General features: G+C 40.7%; 1 protein-coding gene across 4 annotated transcripts in view; it reads left to right on the top strand.

The window, feature by feature from the left end:
* LOC6496721 (protein O-mannosyl-transferase TMTC1) overlaps nucleotides 1–17,419 on the top strand; it is a 55,544-nt gene extending 38,125 nt beyond the window's left edge. For 3 of the 4 annotated variants that reach the window (XM_044716093.1, XM_032453296.2, XM_001967294.4), the window contains 6 exons: nucleotides 1,189–1,723; nucleotides 6,519–7,353; nucleotides 8,327–8,441; nucleotides 16,040–16,520; nucleotides 16,587–16,671; nucleotides 16,949–17,419. In XM_044716093.1, coding sequence (XP_044572028.1) covers nucleotides 1,189–1,723; nucleotides 6,519–7,353; nucleotides 8,327–8,441; nucleotides 16,040–16,520; nucleotides 16,587–16,671; nucleotides 16,949–17,286 — 2,389 coding nt within the window. In that variant the 3' untranslated portion in view covers nucleotides 17,287–17,419. The remainder of the gene's footprint in view (nucleotides 1–1,188; nucleotides 1,724–6,518; nucleotides 7,354–8,326; nucleotides 8,442–16,039; nucleotides 16,521–16,586; nucleotides 16,672–16,948) is intronic. The other variant, XM_044716094.1, reaches the window with a different exon arrangement.
* The last annotated feature ends 7,321 nt before the right edge of the window (nucleotides 17,420–24,740 follow it).

Here is a 24,740-nt window from a genome sequence, read left to right as displayed (position 1 = left end):
GTGTGTGCGGGTGGGTGTTCGCGCACAAGGTGTGCGGGGAGTACCTGTGTGTGTGCTGTTTTACAACAAAGGCACAAAATACTCCAACAAATCGGCAATTAATCAAGTCGCAAGTGCACGGCGGAGGGCTTGGAAGTTGGAAGCGGTGGGGCGAAGAGTCAACTGTCGCTTGGCACTTTAACAATATTTATGCCGAGTGCAAAAACAAAAGAACAATAAAAATAGCCACCTAGAAAATTGGAAGGAACGGGTATAGACGACTAACGGACGTCCCAAAAATATTTATTGCTGCGCGAAATGTTATTTTTTCTAAAGGGGAATTTAAAATATTCTAACCTTGACGTGAAAGTTAATAAATAAAATAGGACTACTCTGATAAAAAGAATATAAAAAACATTCCCATTTATAAGGGGCAATTAGTTTTAATTTTTCAAGGCATATTATCTTTGAACTTTACAATTCAAAAAAAGATCACTTAAACGAATATAGAAAATAATATATTCCACCTTAATCTAAAAAGCCACTATAATTTTTCCTGCCCGATTTGGAAAGTCCCATCATGCATTCAATTTACCCAGCACACCCAAAAGTCTCCGGCAATCCAAGTAAAAGCAAAATAAATAGAGTAGCAGGCGCAGACAAAAGCAGTCAGTCCCATATATCCCTTGTCCGTGTGGCAAGAAAGTCGAGACGAATCGGGTCGAATTGGCCACTTTGGAATCCGCCAAAAGTACGTGGGTAACTGTGGATATAAAGAGCGCCGTGGAGAATTCGCTTTGCTCCTGGGCAGGTCGGGCAATTAATCATTTTAATTAATAGGACAGGTGTGCCACAGGTTGTCGTTCACCTACTCTTAACGAACGTAATTTGAACGTTCTTGCCCATGAATAGACACTTGAAAACGAATGTTTTTTTTTTTTTTTGAATCAGATGTGAACTGTTCCATTTCTTATCCCGATCTGACAAAACAAAATCTGAATAAAATGTTGTTAAGAGAAAACAATTTCTTATAAAAAAAATATTTGTGTAATTTAAAATAAAAGATTTTTTTTAGTTTAATAAACGACAAAAAAATTTTCCAACTAAAATCTTCCAGTTTTATTTTGTAGTACTCCTACCTCTCGCTACTATAATTTTTATCAGTGCTTTGATGTCCATCTTAATAATTTCTCCGATGTCCTCTTGCAGACGAGCCATCTTGACCAACGCCGACGTGAGGGGGGAGGGTGCTCTAGCTCAGCTCCTGCGAAATGACTTCTGGGGCACTCCTCTCGTGGACAGCGGTTCCCACGGCTCCTGGCGTCCGTTGTGCGTGCTCAGCTTCCGGCTCAATTACCTGGCGGGTGGACTCATCCCCTCCGGATACCACTTGGTGAATATGCTGCTCCACAGCTTTGCCACCGCACTGGTGGTGTTAGTGGGCCGCACTTTGCTGCCCTCGCGATTTGGAGTCCTTGCGGCCGGTTCTCTGTTCGCCGTCCATCCAGCCCACACGGAGGCGGTGGCGGGGCTGGTGGGTCGAGCAGATCTGGGCGCCTGCATCTTCTGCCTTCTCGCCTATCTCATCTACCGCCGGCACATGGTCACTCGGCAATGGGGGTCTCTCCTCCTCACCGTCCTCCTTGCCATGTCCGGGCTACTCTTCAAGGAGACGGCCATCGTGACGCTGCTTCTTTGCGTGGTGTGCGATGTCCTGGCCACCATGGGAAGGGGACAAGAAAAGGTAATGGTTCATTCTTATTTTTCCTGCAATTTGGTTTAATTACACAGCTCCACAAAAAAAAAAAAAAAAATTCAGAGATCAGACCATACCTCCTATATGGATTTGGGGTCGCTGAATCCGAATCCGTGGTCAGTTGGTCGCCATCACGTCAGGTTTTCGAGAAAATAAAGGTTGAATAGTCGAAAAACGCCGTTTTTGGCCATTTTCGAAAAATCGTACCGCAAAATTCTGATGTGTTACAAACCTAATTCAAAATGGAAATGAAAGGCTGATTTGTGATTTTTAAAACGAGCTCCATGCCAAAAAAGTGAAAAGTGTGTTTTTTGAGGTTATGAAGAAACTTGACGTGATGGCGTCAAACTGACCTCAGATTCGGATTCAGCGACCCCAAAAACCCCCGGGTACCATGTTTTATTTGAATATGCTGAATTTTGAAATTTTTGTGTTCGGCATACATTTTTTGCTAAGATGCCTACATATAAACGCACCCCCTGTCCTAACGGTGCATGCGAAAAATTGAGCATTTCCATTTTGAATTAGGTTTGTAACACATCAGAATTTTGCGGTACGATTTTTCGAAAATGGCCAAAAACGGCGTTTTTCGACTATCTAACCGTTATTTTCTCGAAAACCTGACGTGATGGCGACCAACTGACCACGGATTCGGATTCAGCGACCCCAAATCCATATAGGAGGTATGGTCTGATCTCTGAATTTTTTTTTTTTTTTTTTTTTGTGGAGCTGTGTTATTGAAATTTTAATAATTTTTTATAAATTGATTGTTTAAATTTTGGAATAAATATGGAATTTAAATTGGTCTGTGCGTTGAAGTCTTGTAATAAGACAGTCTCGTCTTCCCAGCCTAACATCCATTGCTGGCTCTGTGAAAACGTTTTACACGCTAAGTGTGCCGGGTTCACGGCCTCAGTTTCGGATGCAATCTCGCGTAGGTCTGGTCTCCACTTTTGCTGTGACGGTTGTCGTGCTGTTCAGGACGAAATGAGATCGTTCATGAGGCAGACTAAAAGCGGATTCAAGGAGTTGATTAGTGGTTTTCGTAAAATCAATGTCCAACTCTGAGCGCTCGATACGCAGTTAAGTAGTCTTCAACTACTAAACGAGTTCCCAAAGCGTAAGAAATCCTCTTTTAGTGATGTGCTTGTGGCGAATAATCTTCAGCTTGTTCAGCCGACAACTATGCAGCCGCTTATATCTCTGGCCACCCCAAGGGCCGGACCTGAGAAAAATTCCGAATATCTCAGGATTAATGAGCAATTGTCCGATATGTCCTCTGTGGCATCGCTTCAAGTGATCCCAGACCCAATAATTCAAACCCCTGTAACAGTCACCAAACAGGGCAACCAACCGCCCGGACCCCCGCAGTATTAGTTACGGCGGCACCAAAACCCTTGCAGGTGATCCCACCATCAAAACACATTTTTGTTTCCCGGCTTGCCCCTGATACTTCGGAGATTGATATCTCGGCTTACATCAAAGCCAAAGCAAAAGCCGACATAAAGGTGGTGGATATTACAAAATTCAAATATTCTTACACCAGGCACACGTCATCTTTCAAAATACGTGTGCCCTTGCAGATGTTCAAGACGATTTGTTCCGCCAGCTTTTGGCCAGAGAATATTATCGTCCAAGAACATCAGCCAAGTACGGTGAAAAAAAAAATAACCAAACCTGTGGGTGTAAAACTCTCACATGTTACGGCCACTGACCAACCTTCCACCTCATCTTCCTCAGTTTTAAAAAACTAATGTCTTCTCTAACACTTACCTATCAGAATACAAGAGGTTTACGTAGTAAACTTCCCAAACTGTATTCTGATAGTTCTTTCTTTGCATCTCACATTATTGTATTTACAGAAACTTGGTTAAAGCCGGAGATCTTAAGCTCCGAAGTTTTTTCTAGTAGGAACACCACTTTTAGATGCGATAGAACTCTGCAAAGGGGAGGAGGAGTGTTAATCTCTGTAGACTCCAAACTCGCTTCTGAAGAGGTAAAATCACAAGAGTTTGGTGACATTAAATTCCTTTGCATCAAAATCACTTTGTCCGATCAATCTTTGTATGTTACCTGTTCTTACATACCAACTTTATCCGAACCGCCAACATACTGGCAACATTTGTCCGCTATTCGTTTGGTTTTCGATCGTCTGTCTGATGGTGACCAGCTGATAGCTCTGGGTGACTTTAATATCCCAGAACTTATGTGGTCAAATGTTGATAATTCACCGTCTTTACAGCTTAACTCCCACCATGACTTCCCTGAGGACATGTTCGACATATCACTCGGGAAAATTAACCACGTTAGAAATTCTTTAGGTCGGCTGTTGGACTTAAGTTTCGTTTCTGATCCTGATGGAATTACTCTTTCCAGAACTTGGCCCTTTTCTAACCCTGAGGATCCATATCATCCCACTCTTGAGGTTTCAATCGAAAATAATTACTCTTTTGACCTTAAGTCTACAGTTAAATCTCAGAAAGTTCGTTTCTTTCGTAAGGCTGACTTTATGAAATTAAATAAGTTAATTTTGGAATTTGATTGGTCGGATTTACTGGCATGCGAGGATATAAACATCGCATTACAAAAATTTTATTACACTTTGAACATATTTTTCCACGCTTGCGTGCCGTAGTTATTCAAGATACTTAGTAGCTCGGTCCAATTTCACCGTGCATAACGCAGAATGTTATAGGAGTTATATTCGCCGCTGCAGGATTCAGTTTACTCAGGATCCAAAGCAGTTTTATAACTTTGTAAACACTAAGCGTAAACATGTATCTTTTCCCCCACTGCTTACGTTTGAGAACTCTTATGCGAACACTGACCAGGCAATGGCCGATCTCTTTGCACAGTTTTTTCAAACTACGTATTCACCTAGCAGCAGCTCAGCTCAGCCTTACACTTATGATATCCAATCAGCCAATCTTATATTTCGCCCATCTTTCGATCAAAGTGGTGTGTTATCGGATCTTCTTAAGGTCAAGCCCGTGTATTCGCCAGGCCCTGATGAAGTACCAGGCTGTGTTCTGAAGAACTGCGCCGAGGCTCTGTGCAAACCGTTCGTTAAACTCTTTAATTTATCGCTGGAAACTTCGATCTTTCCCCTTATGTGGAAGGAATCCTTCGTTATTCCGCTGCATATAAAAGGGAAAAAATCCGACGCTGCTAATTATAGAGGCATCTCTAAATTGTCAGCAATTCCAAAGCTTTTTGAAAAACTTATCACTCCACATTTGCAACACCTATGTAGTTCAATAATAACTCCGTGCCAGCATGGCTTCATGAAGCGCCGCTCCACCACTACCAACTTATTGGAGCTAACATCTTTTATCACGGATGGCTTCCGGAATGGCTTCAAAACAGACGTCATTTACACTGACTTCAGTAAAGCATTTGACTCTGTTAACCATTCGCTTCTTATAAGTAAACTCAGTCTTTTGGGATTCCCAACTGATCTTTTTATCTGGATTTCGAGCTACTTATCTGGGAGAACCCAACGTGTTTTCTTTAAAGATGTTACCTCGCGTTTAGTCCGCGCCACATCTGGGGTGCCCCAAGGAAGCCATCTTGGACCCCTACTTTTTACACTGTTTATTAACGACGTGCCCCTTGCCTTAACTAATTCACTTGTACTTATGTACGCTGATGATGTTAAGCTATGCCTTCAGTATAAATTCACTAGCGCCCAGTCTTGACTTCAATCCTATTTGGATAAACTTCAAAATTGGTGTTTAGCAAATAACCTAAAGCTTAATGGATCGAAATTAAACTCATGTCTTTTTACCGATCTAGTGGGAACGCCTTAGAACGATTAACTCAGGTTAACGATCTAGGTGTCCTATTAGATTTGAAACTTAAATTTACCGATCATATATCTACCATGGTTAATAAAGCTATGGGTGGTCTTGGTTTTATTGAAAGATGGTCAAAAGAATTTAATGACCCGTACATAACTAAAACGTTATATTCACCACTGGTCCGTCCGATTCTTGAGTATGGATCGTGTGTCTGGAGTCCTCAATATGCAGTACACCAAGATCACATTGAATCTGTACAAAAAAACTTCCTTACTTTTGCTCATAGGGGACTTAATTGGGATGCAAATCTTTTCCTCCCCTCTAATCGCAGTAGACTTTTACTAATCAACTTACCATCATTAACAAACCGTAGAACGATGCTGGGTGTCATGATTCTATATAATCTTATTTATGGAAATATAGACAGCCAGCATTTACTAACACGCTTAAATTTTAACGTTCCTAGTAGAAGGACTAGAAACTTTCGTCCTCTACTCCTCAGCCATTGTAGTTCGACATACGCCCAACAGGATCCGTTCAGGGTATTATGTTCGGACTACAATGGTCTCTACCACATCTTGTCACTTTGCTCTACTAACAATCTTAAATCGATTATATTAACTGCCTTATCTGTGCAACCCTCTTCCTCGTGATATCTTTCTCCTACTTTTCGCTTAACTATCTCGGATCTATTCCCGCGATTCGAGCCGTACGTCACGCGGCAGCGTCCCTCGGTCGGTTGGACGGGAGGTGGGCTGTACGTATGCAGTGGGAACCGCCCAAAAAAAAAAAATAATATTTCTTCTTGGCCTGTGCCATTATTTGAATTCATTTTTAGAGTTTTATATTAGCTTTTGTTTTTAATTAGTATTCCATTTGGTTTATGCTGTTTAGTTAATTAATTCTACACTTTGGATTAGTTTATTGAACAAAATGACGGAATTCTTCATAGACTTTAATAAAAAATTAAAATTCTTTTCCAGCACCGCCTCCGATCTGTCACGATTTTGAGTTTTTCGTTGGTGTGTGCCCTCTACTGCCGCCTGTGCCTACTGCCACGCCCCTTCGCCGCCTTCGCAGCAGCCGATAATCCTACAGCCCATGAGACAAACTGGAAGACTCGCTCCTTGACATTCCTTTACCTGCCCGTGGCCAACCTGCAATTACTGCTCTGGCCCCAGGACCTGAGCTTCGATTGGAGCATGGAGGCTATTCCGCTCATCAGAACACTATGGGATGCCAGAAATATTCTTAGTGCCGGAATCTACGGTTCCTTGTTTCTATTGCTTTGGACGAGCAGCGGGGTTTCGAGGAAATCCCCTTGCATGGGCTTTTCGGAGGTAGCGGACATATCCCTGCCCCTAGTGAGACGTCTGGGGGGCAGTAGCTGCCATACCTGGCTGGGTCTCACCTGCCACTGTCACCACCAGGTAGCGGAAAACTCACAAACCGCCGCCAGCTATGATTCTGCATCCTTCACCGCCTCCAAGAGTCCTTGCTATGCGCCGACTCGCTTGATGTGCGTCGCCTTCCTGGTGATGCCGTTCCTGCCCGCCAGCAATTTGCTATTTTATGTGGGATTCACTGTGGCCGAGAGAGTTCTCTACCTTCCCAGCGTGGGCTACTGCTTGCTCTTCGGCTATGGCTTCGGAAGCATCTGGCGTCGGGCCCATAGCTCCCGGCGCTACAAAGCGCTGCTACTCTGCCTCCTCGGAGTGCTTCTGGGATCCCATTGCGTCAGGACTCTAAGACGCAACCTGGACTGGCGGGACGAAGAACAATTGTTTCGCAGTGCAATCTCCATAAATCCCCCAAAGGGTGAGTACGTTACACGAAAGAGGGCCATTTCTGGATAAAAACTTGATAAGCTCTGATCTCGGAGAAAGTTTAATCGTCCAATCTTTCTAAAACCCGAAAACGAATATAAAAACAAAAACCCTATTTAGCTTTGGAGAGTATTTTTTTATAATTACTATTATTCTGCTGATGATAGAAATTTTAATGAAAGGCCTTAAAATCCAACATATAAGCCCTCTAATATCTTACATAAAATGAAAAATAACACAGGCCAACAGCAAAAAATATCCACGCATAATTTCAGCTGCTCCAAAACCTTTAAGCTTCCCTGGACCAAAGTCCAGAACAAACATAGGTTCTTATCACCCACAGTTTCCGTCATATTTTTAAAAAGTAATGGCTATCTACAATTCTGTAAAGCTTTACTAAACAAGCTGAATCTGCAATAGAACATAGAAAAAGTTTTAGATAACTGCTAAATACCATTTTTTAATTTTTGTCGATACAAATACATGGTCATGGCCATTTCACGGCCTACATAATTTAATATATGGTAAAATTTCTCCGACCCCTAAAATATATGTTCGGAATACATATGCTTGATGAACATCAGCCAAGCAGATAAATCCATGACCGTCTGTCCGTCCGACAATCTGTGAGTATCAATGCGTGACTCTCTGAGATTATGACAAATAGTACTTAAAGATATATCTCTAAGATATACATTCGTAGATTTATATACTCCCATAAAAATGGAGTGTTAGGAACAATTTTTTTAGTTTTTATGCCAACAAGTATGCCACATAAATGTCTTTTAAGAATCAATTTAATTTCGTAAGATTAGTAAGATCGGACATTGGGACGGATCGGAGATTAATAACGGTTAATTGTAAAACTCGAATATAAAGGTCCTTACTTGTTTCGACTTAAAACTGTTGTGAACAAGATTGATAATTTTACCACAGTATCGTAATACGTATATTTTCTTTTCCAGCCCTGGGCAATTTGGGCAGCATATTGAGCGCCCAAGGAAAGTACGACGAGGCTAAGCTGGCTCTGACAATGGCCATTGAATTCCGACCATCCATGGCCGATGCGCACTTTAATCTGTGAGTAAACGTTCCCGAGCATGTGGAGCCATCCTCGCCCTCCAATTTCGGGACTGGAAACCCTTTAGGAAATTGATGCGAACTCCCACCTTAGCCGCACAGCATGCAAGCTAAATCCACAGAATGATGTCAGTTTTTCGCTGGCAGCCTTTTCAAAATTCAAAAGCTCAAAGTGAATGGATGTCGCGACCTTGGGCGTTTGGAGGTGGGTGGTGTGTGGGCGTGGAGCGCGGGCGTAAGGAGACGATGGGGGCAGTGAAGTTGGCGTGTAAAGGAGCTGCTCTTAATGCCCAACTGCAGATGCTTCTATTTTGGTTGTGTTCGCTCTTTTGCCTGCAAAAACTGGGCAACATCTGAGAAAAAAAGCATGCAGAGGGATGGGTAGACGGAGAGGCTGTGTGGTTGAATGGAACTAGGGACTTGCGTGAAGACTGGCCAGACACATCGCGCATACAAATCAACTCGGTCAGAAACTTTAGCTCCAACACACGGGGCGCATTTTTTACATCTTTTGGATGGCAATTTGCATGCACTCGGCAGCCATCAACAGCAAATAGCTGCTGGTTGCACATTTTCCCTCGGTACTTTTCCTCCCATACCCACCCACTAACTCGTTTTTTGTTGCACCGCCTTTGTGGCACCTTCGCATGAGGGTGGGGGTGGGTTGAGGGCGAGCGGGCCACCTTTGAAACAATAAGCCCCAAATGAATGCGAGGAGCATTCCGCATGCTAATCCCCTGCAGATATGGTGTTAATTAGGCCAAAACTGAATGGTCTGGCTAGGCACCCCAGATTCCTTCAGATACTTCGAGAACAGCCAGTAACACAAAGTAAACACGGAGTTGTACATGGAGCTACATTTGAGGCTGCTGTTTCTAATTAAAGGAGTTTCGGAAATGTCTTGAGCGGGTTGCTTACTGGTAACTGAACCATATTTGTACATGTTCTGGTTTTGGCCAAAACAATGTGACCTAAAGGAAAACTTAAAAATAAAGAATATTATATTTATTAGTCATTAGTTTGGTAAATTTATTCGTCTTTAAACTTTTGTTTTGTTTTTTCCAAAGCTGAACAAAATCAAAAATAAAATGAACATGCTGCCGTATGTGCTTTCAAAAGCTATTGATTTCTGTTTGTATTGGATCAACCATAGTGTTCTATTTTTGAGAGTATAATAATTTTGGTCAAAAGTGTGCAACGCAGTGAAGGAGACATCTCCGACCCTATAAAGTGTATATATTCTTGATCAGGATCCCCTCCTGAGTCGATATGAGCATGTGCGTCTGTCCGTATGTCTGTTTATACGCAAACTAGTCTCTCAGCTTTGAAGCTATCGAATTGAAACTTTGCACACACTCTTCTTTTATTTGGAGGTATTTGCAGTATTTAGGTTAGAACGGCCGAGATCGGTCGACTATATCCTATAGCTACTATACTGATTGATCGGAAATGCCATAACTTTGGTGTTTTTTACCATTCCACACATGTTATATTTGGCCAAAAGTCATAAGGATCGGCAGACTATATTCTATACCTGAACGATCGAAAATGGCACAACCTTGATATTTTTAAACATGCTTTATGCATCAAAGAAAATTGATGCGATGGTGAAATTCTCATAAGGATCAGACAACTATATACGATCCGATATATATAATAATAGTATAAGCTGCTGCTTAACTGCAAGGGTATATCAACTTCGACTCCGTTCGAAGTTAACTTTCCTTTCTTATTTTTTATTATTTTCAATTAGGATAATATGTCAAATACAACCACGACCTCGAAGCCCAAACACGTACATCAAGCTAACAACAGGGCAATAAAGCAGCAGCTGCGACAATTGCATTCCCTGGCATGCCGATGCCGTTTGCTTGTCCAACACAATAAATAAACAAAAGCCCCGACATATATAATGTCCTACAAAAAACAACAATATCCTAGGAACGGCCGGGGAATGGAAATAAGATTGGAAAAAATCCCAAACAAAACTAGAAAATGACAAAAGGGAAATTGGCATTTCTGCTACTTGCTGCACTTGATGCAACAATATGAGAAAATAAAATTGCTGACGCATGACTTAGGCATCCCGCTCATCCCCCGCCGAGGTCCTGGCCCTTCCCCGAGTTTCAGCCATTTTCTGGGGCCAATGGCACTTGTACTTTGGACTCAGAGGAGGCACCCGCTGTCACTTGCTCGCATAGAAGCCATTTTTAATCGTAGACTAACATATATGGAAATGGAAAACCTTTCTATATAGGGGTTTAAAAAATAAAAGAAATTTATTTTCGAACTATAATTAATTTATTTATTCTAGCCAGTTGGAGGCCCAAATTTTGTTTCCAGTGCAAATCCGGCTTTGGATAGTCATAGTGCAATTTACTCGTTGCATCGACGCTAACGGCGACCGCCAACTGAGAACGCTGTGAGCAGACGAAGCTTTCGTTCTGCATCAATCCTCCCCCTTTGCTCTCTTCATGGGGATTTGTGTGCAGTTTGGCAGGAAAAGGATTGCAGCCGGGAAGGCGAAAGGAGGGCTGAGCATTACGAGAGAAGTGCAAACATGCCAACGCTTAACGCAGGACACCATGGGCTCCAAATAAATGTTAGCTTTGAGGCTTTTAAGATTTAAAAATAATGAATTGAAGAATCCTATTTTAGGCGTTTAATGTTGGCTCTCCAGTGAGTTTGCCAATTTTCGTCCTAGATGTTTTAGTTTATCAGTTTTTCCGCAAACACAACCACTGTGGTTCCAGGCCCTTCGGCAGCTCAACTGCTCGACTCCTTTTGAATATGCAGGACGTCACTTACACTACTGGTCGCTTACATTCGTTCAACACTGCGCCTCTCAAGGGCTCCGAGCGGACCCAGGCAGCCATTGCTCATACGCCCTGTTGTCATTATTGTTGCCGTTGCTGCTTCTGTCGCCTTGTGCCTTGCTGCCTGTTGTTGATTATTGTGTTTGACATAATAGGCTTTACGCTCCAAAAAAGTGGCGTATGGAATAAATCTGTTCGCTTTGCTTCTTCGGCAAATTGTAGGTAAATCCTTTCCCGCTAAGTCATTTCTCCAGCTTTCCGCCAGGAAAGGTGTCTGGGAAAGTGGCTGTGTACCAGAATCCAATACAAATAATTTCTGAATCCTCACGAAAGCCCGTGAACAAAGATAGCACACGTGAATGGATCCTCGGGCAAGACAGCCTCATTTATAGAAAAATTTCGAATGTGGGCATGTTCACTCTCCGCAAAATGAACTTTTATTTGACAAAGTTTTCTTATTCAAACCTAATCCCTGGATATGATTGTTTGTTCATTTAACCAAATAATTTTGGGAACGAACGAATCATTCAAAAACTCCTTCTTTAAAGTAGAGGATTAAAAGGCAGTGTGCCACATTTACATAATACTCACATTGCGATGCATTTTATTGTCGAAAGGCTGACATAAAATGTAATTTTTCTAAAAGTCAATGTTCAGGATTAAACCAAACACCAAATTTGTAGACTTAATGCGGCTCTGATTTCAAGACCGATTTGGCAAAGGAATAATTGTAATAATATTTCCGACAAATTGTAATCTCTCTAAATATCCGTAGCCACACCTATTAGTCTCCCTTATCCCTTCAAAGGGACACAGGGCTCCAGCATCGACACAGTAGCCTCCATAATCCTTGGGCAAGTCCTCCGCAAACAAAAAGGAAAATCTGCGGAAATGTAAGCCAAGAAGGAGGAGTAGAATGAAAATATTACTGTTGACGGCTTAGATAAAATTTCAAATAATGCCAATGACATAAAAGCAAAGCGCGAACTTCATAACTGCTAAGGCTTCTGGCCTGCAGCTTATTAACTGGGCTCAAAACGATACCCGAGAAGGGCTTTAGTCGGAGTGGCTAGGCTCCCACCTACACCCCCTAACGGAGGAGGTTCGAGGCAGCGAACTGAACTTCACTGGCTGTTGGCACATTGGCCTCTGACCAAGTCCGAACTCCGGAACTGGTGGGAAGCCAAGGCAGAGATTTTATTTTAGTGCCGTGAAAGTTTAAAACGCTTTTGTCGCCCGCTTTACCACCCTTTCCTCACCCCGTTCCCGACACCCCAGGCATCCGTTTGTATTTCCTTTACCGAGTCGCCCTTGCAGCTTATCGAAAAGTTGTCTGATTGAATTTTCGCCCCAACACCTTCTCCAAGGCCACCTGCACAATACAGCAGCCACCTTCTTTACATGGTTTCTGACTTAAAAACTCCTGCGAAAAATATTTAAAAATCAACATTACATTCTGGAATGTATTTTCGAAGGAAAAACTTGTTGGCTTCTCTGAGCGACTATTAAAGAAATAATAGCATATGTACATCATTTCATTCATTATTCCCAGTTCTAAAAACTAGGTAGACTTACATTTTGTTTCTTTTCATATAATAAGGGTTGTGTTTTTCACGAGCTAGAAACTCATTACTTGTTTTTAGCATTAGAAACGATGGATGATTTTTCTCAGTTTATAAAATCTAAAAGTCAGAAGGAACACTGAAACAGGCTTATGAAAGCTTTAAAAACCTACCAAGCTGTGTGCAAATGTAGTAGCTGTTTCTGTATAGCATTTTTCGTTTTCTAATCGAAAATCAATGTCAGGTGCCCTTCAATCGTAGAAGGCTCCGCCACCCTCGAGCGCCACCGAAAAAGTCGAGCAATCCAACCACCCACTGACATGCTAGGGCGATGTGGATAAGCAGTTGTTTGTACATTATTTACTATTAAAGCCATCTATAGCCGGCATATCTGCAGCCGAACACCTTACGCCCTGCGGCTGCGGATTCTCAGATCCTGCCACGTGCCACATCCCGGAACTAGCAGCTCCTGTTGCTTCTTTTTGAGCTGCAGTCTAGCCGGGCGCCAGTCATCTGTCATGGATTTGTTGTGCTCCTGCTGATGCTGTTCTGATTTTTAGCTGCAAATGCCACAGCAAAGGATAAGTTGAGTGGTTGTGGGTCCTGATGGTTTCTGGTGGGGGCTAGCGGGGCAAGAGCGGTGGTAGCGGTAGCGGCGGGAAGTCAAAGTAACAGGGAGCCAAACACCAAAACCAAAAATCACTGAGCTGTATAATTCGATTTCTCTTTTTCACTCCCGATGCTCGTTTTATTTTCACCCTGCACTTATTTTGTATGGCTGTTCCTGGTTAGAGGTTGGATGTTGGAGGATGGGGGTTGCAGGGCGCTGGCCGGTTGCCGCTTGCTGTTTGCTTACCTGCTCAAAGAAAAAATGGAAAAGCATCAAAACAAATAGAACAACATGGCTTGTTTTTCTTTTAACCCAAAAACACTCTATACATACTTGAATAGCATGGTATAAAATAGAATACTCAATATTCAGTTGAGCAGATCCATTCGTTGTTCGCTTGCAATTCGCATGCATTCGCTCTTTTTTATTTCTATTTTTATTTGTATTTTCCGAGCTGGGATGGTCCAAGTACAGCATACAAATGCAGCCAGTGGGTGGAAATGGGAATGAAATTGTGGGCAACGAGGGATTTTCAACATGAAATGTCGAAAATAAAATTTAAACAAATTTAGCATTCAATGTTGCGGCATCCACACGAGTGTTTACACAAAAGTTCTTACATCTATTTCTTAAACCTGAAGGGAATCTGAATCTGTTGTAAAAGACATAAGGATATTGTATCAAAAATAATGCAAATATGAATATTTACTTTAGTAATTTCACATGCACACATGTATTGATTTGGAGGCTCTTAGCTTGATCTGTAGGCCTTAAAATCAGTCTAAATGTATACATTTATAGAATTTCTAAAAACTCACACAAATGCTAACAGGCAGCAATAGCTTTTTGTGAAAGACCCAAGACTTTACAATCAGCCCTCCTGTTGATTTTATAGCCTTGTCGCCACTCAACAAAATTTTTAGAGCTCGTCGCTTGTTTGGATAATTTTTGTTGCTATTGCCATCCGGATGCTGGCGTTGATCCTGTGTTGGAGCAATCTGGGCCTAGGTTTATTTTGCACTGTTTTGGTACTATCCGTTTTTTTGGACTGCCTTTATTGAAAAGCACCTATCCATGCAAACGAGCAGCAAAAATTTTTGTTTATATTGAAAGCCCAGACATCCGGGCTTAAATATATGCATGAATAACCACCAGACGACACCGTTGATGCATGCATTTGTCGGCTGGAGGGTTCCCCCTCCAGGCCCCAATTCCCAGCGCCCGCCACCCACTTATTGTCCTACGCCAGGCAAATATAAGCCAAGCAGCAAATCCCCATAGTCACTTTCCGAAGCCAGGGCCTGCGTTAATTAAATGAAACAAGCCAGAATCTACTTGAAGGTCAGCCTTTCAAGAAATCGCGACTCTACAAGCAATTAGCCTAAAGCTAATTTACTTCCAACACTATCAGAGGCGCACCCTCGAGTTAAGTAACTTGGATACATTTTTCTCCGTTTATTCACGATTTTTTTTTAAATTTTGTTTTAGGATAGCTCTCAAGAGCGGGAAAAAATATGAAGTGCTTCCTTGAAGTGCATTTATTTTGAGAATTTCTGTGCATTGCTCTAGAGAAAAACTATTTTTCTTGAAATCCCATGCATTTTTGGGAACATTCTTTGTTAAAAATAGTTCAGTTTGAAGTGAATCAAGTTTAAAGTTAATTAACAATTATACTATTGCATATTAGTACTAATGTATGAAATACTTCAGATATTCAAAACCATTTGCATATATATTACATTTTAGCTATCAAATATTTCTTTTTATTCGGTCCCATATTGTAATTCTAAACCTTACCTGTATTAAAACACAATATTATTTATACTATTTACTTAAAAAAATTAAGATTTTTATACCCTTGCAGAGGGTATTGTAATTTTGGTCAAAAGTGTGCAACACAGTGAAGGAGACATCTCCGACCCTATAAAGTATATATATTCTTGATCAGGATCACCTCCTGAGTCGATATGAGCATGTCCGTCTGTCCGTCTGTCTGTCGGTTTCTACGCAAACTAGTCTCTCAGTTTTAGAGCTATCGAGTTGAAACTTTGCACACATCCTTCTTTTCCTTGCAGGTAGTACATAAGTCGGAACGGCCGGGATCGGTCGACTATATCCTATAGCTGCCATATAACTGATTGATCGGAAATTCCATAACTTCGTTGTTTTTTAAGATAGAGGGTTGGGACTTTCCACACATGTTATATTTGTATACCATATATATATATATACCAACATATCTTATGTACAAAATTTCATAAGGATCGGCCGACTATATCCTATAGCTTTCATACAACGATCGAAATTGGCATAACTTTGGCGTTTTTTAAGTTAGAAAGATGGGACTTGGTACAGATTCTATTTTGGACAAAATAATCTGATTTGCCAAATTTCATAAGGATCGGCCGACTATATACGATCTGCTATATATCTAATAATATAAGATGCGTGGCGCCACCTAGCGGACTGCGACTGAACTGCAAGGGTATATGAACTTCGGCTCCGCCCGAAGTTAGCTTTCCTTTCTTGTTGCACTTAAATTTATCCAAGAGTATATCCTTAATTATATCCTTACTGTAATTACTTCAATATGTTCTTGGACCATTTTAGAGGCGTTGTGCACCAGAAGCAGAACAACTTGAGCTCAGCTGTTTCCTGCTACCGCAGAGCCATTGCGCTTCGCCCCCAAATGGCCGTGGCCTACTTGAATCTGGGCTCCTCCCTCACGTCCCTGGGCGACCACCGGCAGGAAGCCATCTCAGTCCTCCGGACCGGAGCCCGCCTCGGAGGGCAGGAGGTGCGGGATCGGGGGGCCCACGAAACGGCCCGCTACACCTGCTACGTGCAACTGGAGTCACTGCTTCGCTCCGATGGCAGATTGAAGGAAGCTGCATCGTTGATGAAGGAAGCCTTAGTAGTGCTTGGATTACTTCATCAAAGCCAGCGAGCCGAGCTACACCTGCGTCTCGGCGAAATCTACGCGGATCTGGAGGACTGGGAGCAGGCCGAGAGGCAACAGCGATTGGCGTTGCATCTGCAACCGCGGCAGGGAGCCGTCTATGTGACCTACGGCCAGACGCTGGCCAGAAATGTAAGTAAAAAAAATACTCGGGCTTGGCGAAAATTAAAAATTAATAATAAATTGTTTCGATCGCAGGGCAGTCGCATAGCGGAGGCTGAAATGTGGTTCAAACGGGCGCTCCAGCTGGCGCCCTTGGAGCCCAGTTCCCATCACCATTATGGTAAGAAAATCGTTATGTATTATTAGAAATGTAGAAAATAAACATAACTAGCATGTAAGTGATTGGCTTGGTTATTGGAATCCTTTTCTTAAAAGGGAAAAATGTAACGATTTTAATCACTTAATGTAACTACTTCGTATAGGAAAATAAAAAAGAAGTAGGATAAGTTTTTGAGTGATAACGTTAACATCTTTTATTTAAATAGTTGAAACTTTTTCCTTGAAAGCTATTTCGCAGTAAGTTCAGTAACCAATTAACCCGTGTCTTTTCCCCACAGCTGACTTTCTGGAGCAGCAGGAGCGCCATCAGGAGGCACTTACCCTACGGTTAAGGGCCGCCGCCCTGGCGCCACACGATTACGCCCTACAATCCTCGGTGGCGGATGCCCTCCGTCTCTTAAATCGCCTCGTGGAGGCGGAATTGTGGTATCGACGGGCGGTGACCTTGCAGCCACTGGCCGCCCACGCCCACGCCAATTTGGGCGCCATTCTACAGATGCGTGGCCTGCGAAATGAGGCGGTTGAGTGCTATCACAGGGCCTTGGAGCTTCAGCCAGGACATGACATTAGCAGGGCGAATCTGAAGAAAATCAGTCTCAACTGGGACAATACGTAGCACTCGATGAGCAGTTAAAATAGAAGCCTGGACTTACTTCTTGGTATTTAAAGAAATGTAAATAAAAGCGGGAACTACTAAGACAAAATATCAATATATTTTTAAACATTAAATATTAAAACTATTGGGAAAAAATTATTTGATGTGGTTTTATTTGCACAAACAATACAAATACATTGGGACTTATTTTGTTCGGAATGGAAATAAATAATAAAATACGATAACCTATACATTTATTTGTTGTTTTGAGCTACCTTTAAATACATTTTTTGGTATGAACCCTACTTCAAGATCCATCTTCCATTGTGGGAACACAGCAATCTGTTGCTTACCAAGCTTCAAAAAGCCACACAGAAATAATTTCCATACCGGCTCCTTTGAGTCCTAAATCGAAAACAGGTGACGGGCACAGACAAAAGACTGAGAGCTGGGAACTCGGGGGGGGTATCAAAAACAGAAGCATAGACAGAATTGAGTTAGTGGGCTGAGGACTCATCGCGCAGACAGATAGATAGACGGGCGGACACACGGCCAAGCGGACAGACATGATAATATCAACTGGCTTTGGCAAAAAGCAGCCAAGAAGCGTGTACCCGAAGAGAAAACCGCAGCAACCAGAAAGGGGTCCAGAGGCTGGCAGACAACTTCATGCGAGAAATAGTGCTTACTAAGCATTAAATTATAATTAAATTTTAAACAATGAAACCCAGTTAGAGGACACGAAGGGAAGCATGCCCGGCGCGGCCCAAAAGCCCTTAATCACAAACATGCGCAGCCACTTCAAAGGTGAGTCTTGCCATCGTCGTCACATCAATGTGGAAAATGGAGAATGAAGAGTGGAAAACGGAGAGTGGGAAATGGAATTGCCCCGAACAGAGAACAGAACAGGGAGACAAGCTGGCTGCCTGACTGGCTAAGCATATGCGCATATAAATTAACATAGACACCCAAGTATTTAATTAAAATTCCATCAGCAGCACGCTCCCAAAGACACACAGCCAGCTCACAGATATGACAGGTGTGCGGGCCGTGTGTGCCTGGGAGGCATCCGTTGCGTAGGCACACATTTAGCACTAAGCCAAGCAGATGCCCCTCGAGTAAATCCGCCAAAAACCACACCGGCGCACACGTCCGACGAAATCTGGGAAGCTCTTTGGAGCCTCCGAATGCCACTGCATGTTGGGAGTGCAAATAAAGGGAGTTGCCCAAAAACACACTGACCCTCTGCCAAGCCTCCACCATCACTTTACTCAATCCCGGAAACATAACCGATTCGGCCAGGTCAGTGGGGTAGAAATCAACAGACTGCACTGGAAAATATGGGTTATTTTTACTTTCTCTCTGCAATACAAATATTTTTAAATAAATCCGTTATTGTATATTAAATTCATATATTTTTGCGAAATTTAAGAGAATAAACAAACCCAGTAGCACTTTTTTACCTATATGAACCTAAATTGCAATCTCTTAATTGCAATCAATAGTGATGTATTAAAGGTATTTTTAGAATTATATAAAGTACTCATCAATTTTAAAAAACCCGGACTTAGCTTACATCTTTCAACATTCAATATCAATATTTCAATATCCAATAGTTATTCTAAAAATTAAAGAGGTTAAAATCTGATTATTCGTCAAAAGGCCATAATTATTTTGATGTAGAAGTTCAAAGATTTTTTTTAGTGCACACACAGACATAAGCCGGGTGAAAAACAGGTGGCGCAGACAACAGCCGGAGGATGCTTCTGAGCGGCCACATCGATACCGACTGATGAAGTGGCACTTCTGACACTGCCTGCCCCACAAGAAGACAACTAGGATGAAGGTTTTGATGACGACAATGACCGGGGTGGACACAATTCAAATTATGTCAAGTAAAGGGTTAACTGGGCCGACAAGTGGACGAGAGCTCTCAATTCTGAATTCATAATTAAATATGGATGCGAGACACTCCGGTGTACCCGACTAATCCCAACATTTAGCAGATTTATGCATACTTTGTCGTATACCTGACGTGTTCTATGTACCTACATATATTTTGGCTCTCAAGCTGGCAAAAAATATTCTGAGTCAATATATGCGAGAAGTTAAAATTGTGTATAACTTTAAATAAAACGGAAATGGCCCTTACATTACTCAAACCTTTTATTTTATATATATAAATATATTTACATATATTTATTTCATATTTAATTTACATATTTATATACATACAATAAATAATATTATGTATAAAATATCCCTTCCTTGTTTTTATTGCGACTTCTATAATTCAGATATTGTTCTCATTTCTAATATTTTCAAAGGTGATATCGACAGTCAGCGCCTATAAAAACCTTTCAGATTGTTGATGTGTTTCCTGCAGATTTTTAAGAACCTTTTTTCCTTTATTCCTAAGCTTACATGATACATACATCTAGATCGGCACTCGGACTACCATGGTCTCAATCGCATATATTATTATAATCTCTTATCAATAATTTGCCACAGAAAGAATCCTTCGCTTCCACGTTATCTTTATTCTGTCACATAAAAAAAACCTCTTGACGAGGTAATGTACCGGTGACGAACCTGCATGCGAAACCCAAAATATCTGATATCAATTTTAGTGACGAAAATATGCTATATAGGTGTACAAAATTGCATATAAAAAATATTCTTGTTCGGCACGCGACTGATTTTTTTCTTGTTTTTCTTGTTAATCTTTCTAACTTAAAAAACATTCCACAGCATAAATATATGACATCTATAGGATATAGTCGGCCGATCCTTATGAATTTTGCACATAAGATGTTTTGACCAAATATAACATGTGTGGAAATTCCCAACCCTCCAACTTAAAAAACACCAATGCTATGGCATTTCCGATGGATCAGTTATATATATAGTACAGGCAGCTAAAGGATATAGTAGGCCGATCCTTATCAAAATTTGTCAGATCGGACCCATCCTTCTAACTTATAAAAAAAAGAAAGTTATGGCATATCCGATCAATCATCCGCGCAAAATATAAAAAGTTAAAAAAAAACAACGTTTTTCCAGTTTTTCTAGTTAAACCAATTGTTGAATGTAACACTTTATTTTGGGTGTGCGATTGGGTGAGTATTGGCGGAGTTAGTTTGCCTAATTTTTTTTTTAGCTTTTAATCCATGATTAGACCCAAAAACGGTAATGGCTGTAATTTAAGTAAAGCAGTGATATATATGCATTATATGTTCAGTGCATATGCATATAAAGCTTTTTACTCGTAAAATTGTGCATTTGGGAGTCTTCTCATTAAGACATGAGACACTGAAACACAAAGCAGAATTACATAAAAATTTGCCGTCAACCAACAAAGTTTGAGGTTAGCCGAATGGAGAGCGTTGTGGTTTCTAACTCGGGGGCCTGAGTTCTAGTCCTAGTTGAGCCAATGTTTCTATTTTACTTTTTAACCCAATTTTTTATTTTGACTTTTTTTTAAATAAATAAACTAAAAGCTGAAAAGATATACTCCATATTTTCCATATTTTTTTCTTAAAAAAATGCTTTTTGTTTCAGTGTCTCATATCTTAATGAGAAGACTCACAAGATTGGTACCTCAACCTCAATTGGTACCTTCGATTTTTACAGCTTTTTCAAAAAGTTGTAGAACAATAGTTGCTCATTTGCTCAGTTGCTCAGGAAAAAAAAATAGTGCAAACAGACAACCAGTTCATTTTGATGAAGCTGTAAAAATCGAATTTCTTGAATAACTTTCTGAAAGAAGGTCGGTTGAGGTACCAATCTTGTGAGTCTTCTCATTAAGACATGAGACACTCAAGCAACAAAGTTCGAAGTTGGCTGAGTGGAGAGCGTCGTGGTTCCTCACACGTAAGGCCTGAGTGCGAGTCCTAGTTGAGCCAATGTTTATGTTTAACTTTTTAAGTCCCTTATTTTATTTTTTTAAGTAAATGCAAGCTTCACAGGAGGCTGCACAAAATTGGTAGCTGCAATTACAGGACTATATCTTGAGTTAACGAATTTTGCCAGATATGAGCGATATATCAAAAGTTGCGTCATCTCAAAAGCTATCTCCACGTGCAATATATTTAGGATCAAATGAGCAAATTTTAAAAATTATTTTTTTTCTTAAAAAAAAAATTTATTTTCAGTGTATTTTTTTTTGTGTACTATATAGACGTTTGGTCTCAAAGAAAGTGAAATAGTCTCTTTCTAATACTCTTTTTAATATCTTTCTTAATTATAAAGTTATGAATTTTTTAATTAACAAAGTTTTTGTAATTTTTTGACCGAAGCTTAAGGTATTTCAAAAAGTTTTAGTAACAAACATCAACATCATATGTTAAGAAAAAAATAGTGCAAACAGACAGACCGACAAACCGACGCACACTGGCTTCATTTTGAAGAAGAAAAAATCGAATTTTTCGAATAACTTCTGAAAGAAATGTCGGATCGGGTCGAGGATCGGATCGGGATATTCTATCTGGGGACTAGAATGTGTCCACCAGCACCACTTTAGTGATTAAACATTTTTTTACTTTCACCCTAATTTCTCCCAAACCAAATAACTTTTGGAATATGTTTCGAAAAATTTTCTAATTGAAACAATACCTTTCGATTGGCATATAATTCATTTAGATCGGTTGCCTACAGAAAATTTTTAATTCTTCGGCTATATATAGAGTTTCCTCGCGCACGCCAAGGCATGCAGGTCGTCACCTCGTGGACTTCCGTCCACAGTGATCCTTTCACTATCTACGTCTATTCACCTGATTCGAGCCGTGCGTTATACCCCAGCTGTCGGTTTTGCGGGGAACGCAAAAAATAATTGTTTTAATGAAGCTTCAACAAAACTTGTTAAAAATAAATAAAAAGTGTAACGAAAAGAAAAACGAAAATTCGACTTTTTTGTATCTTTTAATATAAAATCCAGTAATTTAACTGTTTCACATTGAACTACACTGTTCGATGTGTTGTGTCACCAACTGGTTCGTTTAGTGGGTTGTTGGTTAGAACCAAACGCAAGCTTCTCATCCACCTCTCTCCCAAAATCCTTGCTGGCAACTTGGCCAATGAGTATTTAATGCGTCAAACTGTTTAAATTTCTATTGGATTTTTTGTTTGAACTTTCTTTTTGACTTTTGTTTTGGCCACAGCTGATGTAGGTAGTTGTGATTGTTGTTGTTGGTGTTTCGGATTGGGCAAAAAAGTGACGCTCGGCTTTTCAACTTTTTGACCAAACACGGGAGAAGAGACACGTCACACATGCACATCACGCAAATGGTCATCCTGTGGAACCATTTATTTTCCACTTTGGCCAAAAGACACAAAAACAACAAAGCATGCACACATAGTGATACGGACAGAGAAACACAGATACAAGTTCGGAAGCGAACGCAGATACTCACAAGGTATGTATGTATATTTTTGTATCTATGTATGTATGTGGGGGCGAAATAGCAGGGGAATCGGCACAAAAACTAAAGTAAAACGAAAAGTTTTTAGTTAGCTTTTGATGAGGGTCAACTCGAACTCAACGGGTCTGTGGCGCAATTTTCAAGTGCTCTCCGCCCTTCGGCCACGTCCTTTTTCGCCGTCGCATTCTGTATAAAAACATAAAAAAGGATGACATACAATAGTTGGGACATTGTTTCTGACATGACTTTCTATCAAAAACAAATTTGCCCTTCTTTGTTCTCCTATTATTTTGTACTGTCTATATAATTTTTTTACAAATCGAGTGGAAATATTCGGGAATAGCGGGCTCGGGAAAGGACTTGAAAACAATGAAACTAGGACATTCAATTGGCAACTTAATTTTCTGAATTTGTTCACATCTATGGCAACAAATTAATTACTTAAAAAGTTTATGTTATTTTTTACATATTACATATGTATCCACTTGAAATTATCACAGTTAAGTCTTCTAAGTTGTGTAAAGATATGTATGACATTACTTACTAACTTGGTACAAAAGTGGTCTACACCTCTGAAAAAAAATCTATATCTCTGAATAAACATTTTTTTTATTCATATAAATATATAATCAACGCTTATAATGTGTTATATGTATGTTTTCGCTTTAAAATTAAAATGATTAAAAAATAAACACAAGAAAATAATTATTTTTCAAAACGTAGGAAAATATGGTTCATAAGAAGAATCGTAGAATGTAATTGGTACCGGATATCATATATTTGTCCATACCTTTTTAATCAGTTCTTTTTGTTTCAATCGTTTTAATATTAAGACTCACAGCACTTTCTGTCACCGCAAAATGGATAACATCAATGTTAAACTTTATCTTTTTTAAATTACTTTCCAACCCCATTTAACCTTAAATGGCATTCCTCTCGTTGGATAAATATACAACAATTTGGAAAGCATGGAGACATAAATTCAGCAGCATTATATGTTAAGATTTGGATACATTTATTTATTTACATATGCAACTAGAGACCCAATTCACTCAAAAAACATTCTAGCCTTCTACAGCAGCTTAACAAATTATGACATTTTTTAATCTTGCCACACGCACTTGCAGTGGTCACTGCGACCAACCACAATCAGACAGACAGCAGAATTATTGTATCAGACGCATTGTAAGCCACAATCAAAGGATACAACACAATGTTGTGATGATGAAATGTGAGCAAGCCCATAAAATCAACGCACACAAACGTTGCTGCGGCTGCTCGGGAGAACGAAGGGGCTTTGGCAGGAAGACTATTAGGGGGAGGCCACCGCATGCCCCCACTGTCAGCAGCAGACCATTGTCTGGGAATACGGTGCAATACCAGTTGCAGAAAGCGGGGAAAACCAACTAGAAACTGGCAGTTGAATCGCGGTTTCTACGTGCCACACATCCACATAAGCCTTATCCTGTCCTCGCAGGATGGTGAGCATGGAAAGAGTGGTGGCTCCTGCCAAATGCACGAACGCCTTCTGACGGAATCTTAACCTCTAGTACTTAGCCCGACGAACAATTAGTTAGAAATTAAATTTCGCCAATGCCTCTTACGCGCTAAGACGTTGCATGCAACATGCAACTTAACTTTGACCTCAACTAATTGCCGGAGAAAGTGAAGTCTTCTTGGGTTAGCCGCCGTGTCAGCATCAGTTTGCGACTCTTATGAGACACAAATGGGAGTGACTAGGAGGGGAAGTCATCAGTGATGTATTTTTGATTGAAGCTGCTCCAAAACACAACAATCAGCAAAAATTGCTGGGGCGAAACAAAACCAAAGCGCAGACAAAGTGCCACAAGACAGAGGACGCCAGAGCACCAGCAATCATCATAACCTGTAGCTTCAAGCGAAACTTAACCATCACCAACCAGATGCTTTTTAAGTTTGGCGAAACAACTTTCGGATACCCCATAAGCAGTGGACACTTTCAGGATACAAAGCAATTTCAGAAGATGCGAGGCAAGCCCTTCACAAGTCTAGTGCATAAGATTAAAAAAATAAAAA

This window comes from Drosophila ananassae, chromosome 3R (genome assembly GCF_017639315.1).
Source record: "Drosophila ananassae strain 14024-0371.13 chromosome 3R, ASM1763931v2, whole genome shotgun sequence".
NCBI lineage: Eukaryota > Metazoa > Arthropoda > Insecta > Diptera > Drosophilidae > Drosophila > Drosophila ananassae.
Note: the sequence above shows the minus strand (reverse complement) of the source record. Positions and strands in the feature narration are given on the sequence as shown.